The sequence below is a fragment of the Dreissena polymorpha genome, chromosome 8 (assembly GCF_020536995.1).
Source record: "Dreissena polymorpha isolate Duluth1 chromosome 8, UMN_Dpol_1.0, whole genome shotgun sequence".
Taxonomy (NCBI): Eukaryota; Metazoa; Mollusca; class Bivalvia; order Myida; family Dreissenidae; genus Dreissena; species Dreissena polymorpha.
Window position 1 is genome coordinate 72490896 of NC_068362.1, and position 13795 is coordinate 72504690.

Here is a 13795-nt window from a genome sequence, read left to right on the forward strand (position 1 = left end):
TTGTCGTACGCAAGATCCGATGGCTTGTTTTTCAAAGGCATGTATAACACCAACTATTTGACCTGCAGCATGTTTTTAATGACCCATAGCTTATTAAAATTGAACGTATAAAAAGCTTTTTCACTGAAAGGACACTGCATGAGAACGTGACATCAAACTATTACGATTTGTAGAAGTTGTTTAAGTTCATGAAGGTAGAGAATTTATCTTTTCATGTAAAACATATAAAGCATATCTGTATTTACTTGATTTAATATTTATTTATTTTATTCAGTAGTGTATAACATTCAGACTTAAAAAATACGTGATAAATATCTGACAAACTCAAAATGTGTCCGTCTTGTCCATTGGACCGACTTTTTTGCGAAGTTTGTAAAATACGACTACCTTCGTGTTTAATGAAGGAAAACACTCACAGAAATGTATTATATGTGACAAGGATAGACGACTGAGAATGGCAATGACAATCTGTGGCTGTTTTTTTTTTCATTTTACATGTAATGTTATATAAGGTTACAAGCACAGGAAATGACGCTATTTCACTCAGTCTGTTGCATTGTTCATATTACTCAAGAGATACTTCATGGTGATTGACTGAAATGTTGCTGGATTGAAATGCGCTCTTTATGATATTATTGACATCATGGCTTAAGTAGCTGTACATTAACATTTGATAAGAATCTATTTAATGTAAATACTGATTAATAAATTTATTTTACATTGAACAAAGCAAATAGTCTTGAGTATAAAATACTACAAAAATATCAATTTATAACAGGTAACTTGCATGTATTGATAACTAACCATTAAGTAACACAAACTTATATGAAAATACAATATTTGGGACAACAGTATGTATATTCAAAATTCTTAATTGATTTTTCCAACACAAATGGCTTCATCGATATTTATCCCACTTTTACAGCGAAATCGGTTGATTAAAGCCCCGTTGATTAAATTTCATCTATCATCAACGGCAAGGCTATAATCAATGGCACGAAATGACGTCATCAACTGCCGAACCGGGACTACTTTTTCCCACGCACCTCGTCACCTGTATTTGCCAAGTGCATCAATAATAAAAACAATCTCAAATGTTTGTCAATCTTAATGACCTTAAAACAAAGGAAAGTAGCAAAAACGAGTTTTTTGTCATTTATTGTCATTAAAACCTAGTATTAGGTAAATTTAACACTATGCAAATAGGTTCTGTTGTTGTTGCTCCCCTTTGAAGAAGTCAGTTCGAGTTGCTCCCCTTTGACCGTAGAAAACAATCGTCTGGACCAAGAAATCCTGTGTTCATTTACAAGCTGTACTCGGATATGCGTCCATCTGATTTTTCTTCAAAGCATCTTTTCTACCTGGCAATACGCACAAATGACACTGCATCCCGGTGATTCTTGCGTCAACAATTGGGTGTCAACAAGTTAGGTCAGATGCTGAAGGCCATGGCAAAAGACGCCGGCTTTCTCAAGCACAAGAGAATAACGAACCACTCAGTTCGCAAATTACTGGTCCAAAAACTTCAAAATGCAAACATTCCACCCACTGAAACCATGGCCATAACAGGGCACAAAAATGTCCAGTCCATAACCAATTATTCCAACATATCTGTTGAACAGCAGCAAAAGTGATTATTCTTGCTCAGTCCAGTAAATGTTACAATCCAACAGATTCCTCTTGTTCACCTTCATGCACCGAAACTATGGCCGAAATGCAGCCTAGACAACCACTGTCTACCGTCGAACAAGTTGATCTTGATGTTCGCCCCACCCAGTCACTTCACCAGCAAATGTCTTTCTCTAGTTCGAACAACTTTGCCTCACAATTCTTTGGTGCCACTTTCAACATTCAAAAAGTTAATGTATATAATTAGCTTAAATCCAAGTAATCTTTGTTATTTCGTCACGAAATAACCACATATCAGGCCTCGACACTAACGGTGGTCCGGGGACCCGAGGCCCCCAGATTTTGGCGTGGACCACTAGTTCTTTCAAGCTGGGTGGTCCTCCGGGAACCCTAAATTTATAGAACCACTTTGTCTTGATTGACCATTTGAATTTTTAAAAGTGCCTCCAATTTTTAAAGAGCGGCGTATAAAAAAAATCGGTAAAATCTTATCCGAAAATGTACTGCGAATCGAAAGCACGCGACTGAGCATTAGCGGCCAGCGTCTGTCAGTTGTAAATATTGATTTTCTACGATGTAAGCGACCTACAGTGTTGAGAGTATATTGAAATCACTGAAGCGTGTAAGTGTTACAAACGGTGTTTTTACTGCTATTGTCAAGTTTTATGGGGGTAATTATCGGATTATTAATGGCTCCTTTATGATATTGAGCCCCCCAAAAAGTAACATTGGGACAAACTGTCACGACGATCAGTAATTATAATAATTATTAGGGCCGCTATTTCTTTAATCAAAACCATAGGCGATCGGGCTGGCAAAAGAATTTAATTTCTCCACAAAAACACATGCCGGTATACACTTTTTTCTACAGGTATTTGTGAGCATTTCTGTTTAATAGTTCCATTATTATTATGACCTTGGAAGGATATAACTTGATTAAGATACCAACAATTTCCAGCAAAAGACGCCGGCTTTCTCAAGCACAAGAGAATAACGAACCACTCAGTTCGCAAATTACTGGTCCAAAAACTTCAAAATGCAAACATTCCACCCACTGAAACCATGGCCATAACAGGGCACAAAAATGTCCAGTCCATAACCAATTATTCCAACATATCTGTTGAACAGCAGCAAAAGTGATTATTCTTGCTCAGTCCAGTAAATGTTACAATCCAACAGATTCCTCTTGTTCACCTTCATGCACCGAAACTATGGCCGAAATGCAGCCTAGACAACCACTGTCTACCGTCGAACAAGTTGATCTTGATGTTCGCCCCACCCAGTCACTTCACCAGCAAATGTCTTTCTCTAGTTCGAACAACTTTGCCTCACAATTCTTTGGTGCCACTTTCAACATTCAAAATGTTAATGTATATAATTAGCTTAAATCCAAGTAATCTTTGTTATTTCGTCACGAAATAACCACATATCAGGCCTCGACACTAACGGTGGTCCGGGGACCCGAGGCCCCCAGATTTTGGCGTGGACCACTAGTTCTTTCAAGCTGGGTGGTCCTCCGGGAACCCTAAATTTATAGAACCACTTTGTCTTGATTGACCATTTGAATTTTTAAAAGTGCCTCCAATTTTTAAAGAGCGGCGTATAAAAAAAATCGGTAAAATCTTATCCGAAAATGTACTGCGAATCGAAAGCACGCGACTGAGCATTAGCGGCCAGCGTCTGTCAGTTGTAAATATTGATTTTCTACGATGTAAGCGACCTACAGTGTTGAGAGTATATTGAAATCACTGAAGCGTGTAAGTGTTACAAACGGTGTTTTTACTGCTATTGTCAAGTTTTATGGGGGTAATTATCGGATTATTAATGGCTCCTTTATGATATTGAGCCCCCCAAAAAGTAACATTGGGACAAACTGTCACGACGATCAGTAATTATAATAATTATTAGGGCCGCTATTTCTTTAATCAAAACCATAGGCGATCGGGCTGGCAAAAGAATTTAATTTCTCCACAAAAACACATGCCGGTATACACTTTTTTCTACAGGTATTTGTGAGCATTTCTGTTTAATAGTTCCATTATTATTATGACCTTGGAAGGATATAACTTGATTAAGATACCAACAATTTCTGAAATAAAAAGTATATCGTTCACTTGGTGTACTTTATTTCGGATATGTTAAAATTCGGACATTTAAAGATAGTGACATGTATGTGTTTGTTTGTTGTTGATAGTTTGTAAAAAAAATATGCTTTATGTTATTTCAGGCAACAAGAATAGATGGTGGTAATTATCTGGGCCTTTCTGTCAGGAAATAGGCGTGATCAACTATAAATTAATTGATCCTGGAAATCATCCACCACTAACAGAAAACGTTTTAACAACAGAAGCTGATGTATGACATGTCCAAATGACCATATATAACTGTTTAACAAATTAAGTGAGATGATTTATTTTCTGATGTTTTATATTTCTTTTTCCCTTTCAAATGATGTAAATTGGTGTGATTTTATGTTTAAATAATTAATTTTGAAACATTTAGGCAGCATACTGTTTAATACATTTAAGTTAACATTGTTATATTAGTTTGGTCATCTGTGTTGTTTATCAAGTTGAAAAAAATGGTATTTATATACAAATAAAGCTTATTAAGACTTATGAAGGTACTTATTGTTTTTTATGTAATAATACTTTTTAAAGTGATAATATAGGCAATGACAATAATGTAGTAAGGTTTCTTTATATGATTGTTCTTATTAATAAGGTTGGAATAATCGACAGTTTTCACGGCGCGAAAAAGTTGCAACAAGTTTTGTTGAGCCAGTGAAACCCCTGAATGCGCGTAATTACCATTTATTTCTTAAAAGTTTATAATAAGAACTTCCGAAACGCTAAGTTCTGGCGGTGAAGGGCAATGCTGAAGATGATAATGCTGAAGATGATTATGACAAGGATGGCGATGCTGATGATATTGTTGAAAAACATGATATCAAAAGTTTACAAGACAAGGTTATGAGCTTTTAATGGGTCTGCTTTAAATGGCAACAGAATTGAATATAGGAAATTAAAATGTGTACTAGTATGCTTCTTGTACTTATTTGCCCTTACGCCGAGAGTAGTTGTGTGTTGAAACAAGAGGACTCCCTAGTTTGGGTGAGGGCCACCAAAAGTTGAAAGTAGGGTTCCCTCCGGGTACCCTGTCAAAAAAGTTAGTGTCAAGGCCTGCATATTATAACAAAGAAGCAAATATTGTGCACCTCGTGAACGACTCGATAGTTTGATATCGAAAGTGAATTGTGTGTGGTGTTAGGCTACGTTGTAAACAAATATAGTTCCTTGTATATAACAACTTAATGTCATATTGATATCATAAAACTTAAAGATTTGCAATTCAATATGATTAAAATTGTAATTAATAACGCTCGACACTTTGTTACAGAACGATATTCTGATTTAAAAAAATGATTATTTGATCAGCGGTTATTTTTGGAACGCGGAGTAATACACTGACCTTGGTTACACTACAGTCATTATCAAAGTACGACAAACACTCATGAAAACTTATTTTGTTTAAATAAAAAAAGTTTACTGAATAAAAAGTGGGATAAATAGAATAATAGGTTAGTGTTGATTATAGATCAGGTTTATCATGCTCGGCACGAAAACGAACAAGCACTCGCCAAGGCTCGTGCTTTTTGTTTTCTAAGCCTCGCATGATAAACCTGATCTATAATCAACACTAACCTATTATTCTCTATATAATGACATCTGTATAAGCTCCACATTATATATAATGCTGGTTATTGCAACTGAAATGTCGGTCAACCTTTATAATAACAATATGTACTGATGTCGTAGAAAATGGACACAGAGTTTTTTTACATCTCGAGGTTTAAAATCTTGATAATTCTTAAAGAGTTTAAATATTGCTCTTGAAATAAGTAATGCGGATATTTTAAAACAAACATCCGGGATAGCACGCCAACGGACTCCCCCTTCCTGTAATCCATATGTGTACACATAATATAAGGCCAAAACAGGTGCCAGGAATCTAAGAGAATGGTACATTTCGCGGAAGATCCGAGAATACAGCCTATTTTTCCCAATAGAAGATAAACTTTTATCGCACCAATATTATAAATAACACGTAAGGGCACACAAATAGTGTTTAAGAATTAACGGGAAATATGTTCAGACATACCTTGAAACGGTACACGCGGCTGTGTTGCGTAATGCGCTTTATTTTAATAACTGTTTATATGTTTAGTGACAATCAGCGTAATTGTTGTACTATTCTTGCAATTTGAACAAAAATTGATATAAAAATATTCTTAAAATCGATACTTAATGCATGATTTGTATGCAAAAAAAAACATTTATTCAAAAGCTATATGAACTAAAATGATTGAACAATTGATCTTTGTTAACTGAATAATGTAAATTGGTAAGGTGTTTATTTCCAAACATAATTTAGTTTTTTAGATGATATTTGGGGAGTTTATTTGTTTACTAAGCTGTAAAAATATTGCTGTGTTTGATTTTGACTGTTAAATTATATAGCAATTAAAAAACAGAATTTAAGATTTAGATTTAACAAGAAAACCTAATATCAACATTTCACTAAAGAACAACTAACAGATCGACCTTATCCAGACGAGATTACAAATAAACTTTCGAAATTTAGTTACGTCCGGCAGATCGTTAACAAGTTCATTTGTTGTTGTTGTATTTAAAAGCAAAATCTTATGCTGAAAGCATTTTCAAAGAGCTTATTGAAACTGTCGCCAGAAAAATATCCCATCTTACCTGATGTAAGAAGAACAAATGGCATACAATAACTATGGAAAATAGTTTGCAAATAGTCATATGTGTCTTACGTTCAATTCTGTAATGTAAGCGGTAAATTCAATTGTGATTGTTGTATTTTCAACGATGAATATGATGTATCTCATGGAAAAACAAATATTTTATTTAAATTATTTTGGGGCAACATATTTTTTTAATGATTTGGTGTTTTGATCGTTTTTCCGAAACATATGCCGTTGCAAAAATATTTACCTGACTAAAATTTGAAAATTGAAAGATATCGATTGTTTTTCAAAGCAAACATTGTTTCGTTTCGATAGTCACACAACGACAGCAGATAAAGGATACTATAGTTGCGGTTATAGTATACTATTTATTGTCTAATTATGTGGACTTGGATAAAATCCAAAAAAATATATATGAGCCGCGCCGTGCGAAAATTGGCATACGGACTTATCCGAACAGTGTAGCTCCATACAACCTCTGCATCCGAATAGTCTGATGAAGAGACATAATGTCCGACTAAGACACTACGAAACAATAGCATGAAATAAAAGCATGGTAACTCCTGACAAGACTGTTTGGGCTACGGCGGCCGCATATGAAAAAATATCCATGTTCGCACTTCTGATAGGCTTCTTATAAGTCTTTTTTTATTCGTTTGTTCTTTACGATTGTCTTAATGTTTACAAACTTAAATGATTTGAGCTGTCGTTATTAAATATGATGTTTTATTTTACTTAAAAACCTTACTAATATTTGCATAAAAAAAGTGAATCTTGAGTGCTTATGTCACAGAAAATGAGATTCCATTTTCAAAAACGGAAAAAAATAAATAATTGACAAGTTATGGCTTACTCCAGCAACTAAAGCGCACAAAATGTAGTCACTATTAATATGCAGTCCCTTCAATAAATTATTAAATAAGTTCAAACGCACATCCATTCGTTCTGAAACCAGACTTCCCCGTTATATCGAAATTTTTAGGGAGGATTGTTCTTGTTCACATTAAGTTAACAGCCTCTCCTCAACTTCATTAACGAGAAAAATAATGCCGAGTCATTTGTCAGGGGTGGACCAGTATTTGCTATCCGTAACATTATACACAAGCAACGTTAATTGAAGGCGAATTGCTTAAGCACCAAGACTGATAGTGTTTTAACAGGACTAAAACAGTGCCTGTTTCGCTGCAACATGATGTTGTTCATGTCTCCGATCATTTCCAATAATGACAAAAGGCACATCATGGTGAATTGAAACATAATGTTTTCTCCAACATGTTTACCATTGATGCACTGACGTTGGTGTCTGTAACATGGAACAAGTTTAAACTTATTTGATTCTTCCGTTCCGACATAATTCCAAGTACCGTTTCGGGACTCGAGTGTGATAATACTGTATATAAAATAGTACTTAATTATAGATACATTAGTATTACGCTGAACTTTAAAATTCAACACGACAACTTTTGTCCTTTCGTTTTTCATTGTCGTTTTGTGATGTTTAATTTAGTATCCGATACATTAAACAACATATCTTGATGTTCATATTAATGTGCCGTGATATCGTGTGTGTATACGGAATTAATTTTGATATCAATCTCATGACAGCAGGGTATATAGAAAGAGTATTTTCAAGATAGACCATAGTTGGCATCAGTATTACGAGGATTATTATTGTGCATGCATTTCATCATTAAACTAGTGTTTGTTCTTTGTGTTGATGAAACAACTTTGATATTTTAATCCTTCAAGGTTCAAGTCCTAGTAAACTGTTTTCCGAAGAACAACAAATGTTGATTTGTATACTGTGAAACGATAAAATAATTCATGCCAATAAACATAGCCAAAAAGGACACGAACAATAACGCAAAACATGACCATTTGAATCACTCAAAAAATAACAAGTAGCTTGTTTAGATAATCAAAGCCTACCTGAAATAGATCACCAAAGAAACGTGTCCTTGATCTATGACTGTTCAGAGAAGAGGCTTAATCACCCATGCGTTGAGCCGTTGTAAGTTACAACATCAGCCGGCTATACATCAATTCAAGATGCTGAGCAGTTTTGAATGGTTGCAGGAGGGAGCGGAAAAGAGAATTGTACCGCACGTTTTCGCTCTAGTTCATACCAATCATCAATAGTTTACAGCAACTGTGTTCAACGTGGTAACCTTACATGATAGATCGATTTTCAATGGTTAATGTTAAACCTTTAATCGGCGCAAGATTAATATCGCGTATTTATTTCTAATATCAACCGTTTTATGTATTAACAGCTTTTGACTACCTGTTACGTTAAATGAGAAATTAATAATGTGTTTACTGTTGTTTTCTTGTTTGAGTTACACTTGGCATTATCTTATACAAAACCTGGCAATGTTGGTAAGTGTGCGGCCGTGTGATGCGAAACATTTCGTTGCAAAAAACGAATAATTGCTTGTCTGACTATAATAATGGTGTAAACACTAGGCATACTAGCAAGATGTATTGTGCGATGATGATTGTCAAATAAATGCTAATGTACAGAGATACTTATGCAAGAGATACTTATGTGATTCTACTGTAACACTGATGTCAAGAACAATTTGTTACTAGGCCGTAACTTCATTAACTTATTCATTTCACAGCGTTTATCATGAATTTTCGTCCGAAAACAAACCATTGCGTTATTGTGCCTGACAGCTGCTTTGACAGATATTGGGAATTTGCGACAAAAGGTTGAAAACAGTAGACAATACGTACGGGATTATGCAAACAATAATGAAGGATCAAACTGTGCTAAGCTTTTTTAATTAAATATTCATTAACATACATTTAATATGTATATTTTGTTCATAATGAAAATCCATGGTAATGTAAATATGAAACGAAGTCCAAACTTAAAAAAAATTATCAGAAGGAAGCCAACGTATAAAAACTGTTTCGTTGACTTAAAGCAAATTACTGTTTCACTCTTGACAATAACTATGTTATTTCTCACTAAACATAAATGGATAATATATTGGATTATTAACGCACATAACATGTATTAACACTCAGATACATTTTGACAACTATTGAAAACATGTTAATTCATTTATTGCAATGATCCATGTAAATCGTAACTTTTCTTTTTTTTCAAACTTAACCTTAACGTTATCCGTACTTATATTGTAAACGCGTAATAATCCGTACAAATACATCGGTTTGTTAATTTTTGGCATTTAATTGATCACTTGATTTTTGTTTACATTTAATTCCAACATTCGGGTCCTAAACGTTTATCAAAGAGTCTATATCCCCACGGATTGAATTAAGACAGTGCTAGTTTGTGTCTATGTTTGATTTTTACCGCTTTCAACAATATTTCTGTCATGTCACTGCGGTAAGTACAAATAGCACGTACAAGTGCTTATGCCTGTAACTGTACTTCGCCTAACTTAGGTAGGAGGAGAGTTGCCTTAGGAAGGACTTCACGACTATTTTCAGACATGGTAATGTTTCTTAACTACGTGTAACTGTTGGCATGTCCTTTCCTGAAGGTCTTTTATTTAAAAATCTATGAAATGATCATCTACATTCTGCGACAGGCTCTTATCGTGTTAGAACAAATCGATGTATATGAGCTCTTAAACGACTATAGGGAATTAGTTCTAATCCGCAAGTAAAATATTCGTTTATAATCAGAGACAGATGCGACTGATAAATCAATTAATTATAATGAAAGATGTGTTTTGAAGTATGAAGTATTATTATTTAAAATATATCATTTTTAATATAAGCCCATGCCTTTTGCTATGTGTTCAAACAAAACTGGTGAACACAAACAGTAAAGTTTTTGATAAATTATACGAATCATAGTTATTGTCTAAAATGATAGCCCAAAATATAAAGCATCCAGATGAGCAATACGCTTTCTTTGTATAATAGTAAATATTCGATGCGTTACACGTGTCTCATTGTTTAAATCGGAACGCCTTTGAAAATATCCCCAAGCACCGCCTACGGAATAAACATGGTAAATATATTACCAGGGACCAGTAGTAAACCACAAGGCCATATTTATATTGCGATCCAAGAACCAAAGAGGAATAAACATGGTATTTAAACGACCAGAACAAGTAGTATTAAACAAGTATATCCGTGTGCTCTTCATCAACAAAAATATCATCGTGTACATGGGAACGCCGTTGAAAAAATCTTCTTGAACCGCCGGCGGAAGAGTGTGTCCATTTTCAGATAGAGTAGCGGATTGATAATGCTGTGAATGAAGTAAGCCCTGAAGAAAACTGAGAACGCGAAGAACTGAGTCTGGGATAGGCGCGTCTGGTCCACCCAAGAGAGCGCCAAATAGAACATGTACGTTACGATGTAGATCACCGTCACTATGAACAGGAGCTTCAAGTTACTGGGTATGTTCTGATGAGGAGGCTGGTGGCGCTGGATGTCGGCGGCTGGGACAAAGGCCCGTTGGTAAGGCTGTTGTGCGTGGTTGTGGTGGTGGTGGCTCAGCGCGGTTAAATCCACGCCATGCGCACCTCGGATCCGCATAGCTTTCCACACTTCTAGTCCGATACGCGCGTAGAGAACGATCATGATCACGGATATTGTAACTTGCAGAATAAACAGTGTTATTCGATAAACGTATCTCGAGATTCCGTATTCGAAGTACGGCTCAATCTCACACACATTGATGAAAATCGTTTGGTCGTCGCTTAGCCTCAATACGTCCGACGTTATTCCGCAAAGAATGCAGGACGGAAGTGAGGTCAGGACGGCTAGAAACAGCATGATGAGACACATACGCCATGCAAGACCGTGTGAAATGCTCCGTACCTTACAGAACACCACTGGGCGACACGTGAGCATGTACCGGTCTATTGCGACCAGAACGAGACAGTAGGACGCAGCGGCCGCTGCAAACACGTTAAAGAAGCATTTTATCTTGCACCAAACGCTCCCAGTAAAGTTGAAGTACTGTTGGTGTTTGAGCATTTCCGCTGGAATTAAGGTCATACACGTTACGAGGTCTATCAAGGCGAGAAACGACACATAGTATCTAAATTTCTGATCCTTGAATTGTTTCCCGCATCCGTACACTATGAACACCAACACGTTCCCCACGATTCCTACAATCCCGAATAATCCTAGCACTATCGTTAACGGCAGTAATGTCGACGCATACCGCGCATTCAATAGGTCTAGCCTGTCGGAATTATTAAATGACGACAACATGCTGTCATTGGCACGACTCTCATTATGAGTCATTTTTATCCTGCGGAATTGGCTGATAAGTGATGATGTTTTTTTGTAAAACCAGCAAATGTGGACCTTATCTCACTCGCTTGAAAAAAAAATCACGGCCTTTTATGCAGGATCCTATTTTGATCGATGTTGTACTATGCATAATTGTATTACTCAATCATTCGTACATTCTCTTTTGAATTTACCCATCAAGTTATTATTCGTCGCACACTGACATTTTATATAATTTAAATTCTATGTTTCCTTGTTATTATTTAACTTCAAAAAGTGAGATGCAAGACAGTTTTTCTATTACATCGACGAGTCACCACTCCGACGTTTGCTTTTTCTTTTTCATTTCCTACCAATATTTATGTAAGTACTGGCAATATTTTCATCTGAAAAAGCAGACACACCATTTTCATTAAAATGCAATTAAAAATTTAAATTTATAAAAATGGTATGACATCATTTAAATAACTATTGGATAAATTCATAAGCATATTTTACAATAAGACACAGAGAAACACAGCCTGATAGACAGAAAAAAATGTAAGTACGGACACATACAAATGTATAAATGAACAGATATTGGCAGACATACAGGGAAAAAAGAATACATAAAACACATACTGCAGAACATTTATAAATATTAATGTAGTAAATGAATCAACTTTCTCGTTTTCATGAAATCGATGATAATTCAATGACTTACCGTGACAAATTGATCTTTATTCCTATCGCAGAGAAAGTGACAATCCTGTATTAAGCACCGAACGCTTATTCAATTGTGTACAGGGAAATTCCGTGCCTTGAGAGTGTCAATGTTTTTCAGGAAGTCATAATGCGCAATGCCGACCGATGAACAAACGACGATGGTGTTATCCGCTCTGTATAATGCTATATAAACGTGCACTTGGGTAACAACAGTCTCCGATACGGAGGATTGCAGCGTATATTGTTCTGCCAAGACATACTCCAGCAGAAATACTCCAGACGGTTATTTTTCTACAAGAGATTTTCTCATTTATAACAGTTGCGTACAGTTATGCTTTGTTCAAATTCCAAGCTTCCAAACGGTGTATAGCTTTTTTCGCTGTTGGATCCGTTTTCTGGAATTTAGTCATTACGTAAATCAAAAGATCAAGTAAATGCCGCAATTGCACACACCGATGCAATTGCACGGATCGAAGCGCGTTTGAAATTAATGTATATCGGTATTTACTGTTGCCACGTTTTTCTTAAGTTGTCAAATGTATTTGAGTGTTATTTCATTTGAATCGTGTTAATAATGAAATATATTTATAATTAATTTTAAGAGTAAAATATAATCATTCATGTAAACAATAAAAACAAACAATTTACCGTCAGTCGGCGAAACAGTTATAATTTGATTAATTATCCTATGCAAATAATATTAACAAATTTCGATGTCGTTTGAGAGTACATATAAAGTATGTTTGCTAATGAAAAGGGGATATGTGCATATTACATACATGCTTATGAACATTTGGTTTAAAAAGCTACGCGAATTCTGATCCTTCATTATTTTTGCATATACTCTCAAACGTGTTGTCTACTATACGGCCGTGGTCCTTTTGGCACTGTTTTAGTGAACACACTTCCTGCTTGGTACAGGGATTGTCATTTTAAACTTTATTTCAGAAAGCAGCTCAGGACATCATTCGTTAACCAAGATTTGATTCATTCAAAGGGTTCGAGTTATTCGGATTACAAAGTGAAACCGTCCTTTGTCTTTTTTCTATGGCATGCACGTTCGGTTACCGTAGCCTACTTATCAAATTGATCCCCGATCTTTTTGCGACATCCACTTTTCAACGCGAATTTATTAACAAGAGCAAGGGCTGATAAATAATTACAAGAAACGCCAGCTTTATTAGTTACATATTTATTATAATGTTTTAATGTGATACCTTACGTAAACACATTTTATATTCTATATTTGAACAATAGAAAAACATATGAGAAGAACAATACAAAAATATAAATGGAATATAATGGCCAAATGGCGGAATATAATTAAAACCAGATTAGCACAAGAGTAAATAAACCTCAGCTATAGACTATCACTATAACTGAGCCATGTCGAGGAGGCGACCGGAAGTACTGCCCTAAAGATAGCCCCAACCCAAGTTGCACTATTGATTTAGCTTC

At 35.4% G+C, this 13795-nt stretch overlaps 1 protein-coding gene and 1 long non-coding RNA gene across 2 annotated transcripts; both read right to left on the reverse strand.

The window, feature by feature from the left end:
- Window positions 1–1139: 1139 nt before the first annotated feature.
- LOC127841351 (uncharacterized) lies at window positions 1140–3051 on the reverse strand. Its single transcript, XR_008030937.1, has 2 exons — window positions 2691–3051; window positions 1140–1548 (listed from the first exon to the last, which is right to left on the reverse strand). It is a non-coding gene; the product is annotated as an uncharacterized LOC127841351 (long non-coding RNA).
- Window positions 3052–10543: 7492 nt separating this feature from the next.
- On the reverse strand, window positions 10544–11644 carry LOC127840629 (neuromedin-U receptor 2-like). Its single transcript, XM_052369041.1, has one exon. The coding sequence runs from the start codon at window positions 11642–11644 to the stop codon at window positions 10544–10546; it is 1101 nt and encodes a 366-aa protein (XP_052225001.1).
- Window positions 11645–13795: the final 2151 nt, after the last annotated feature.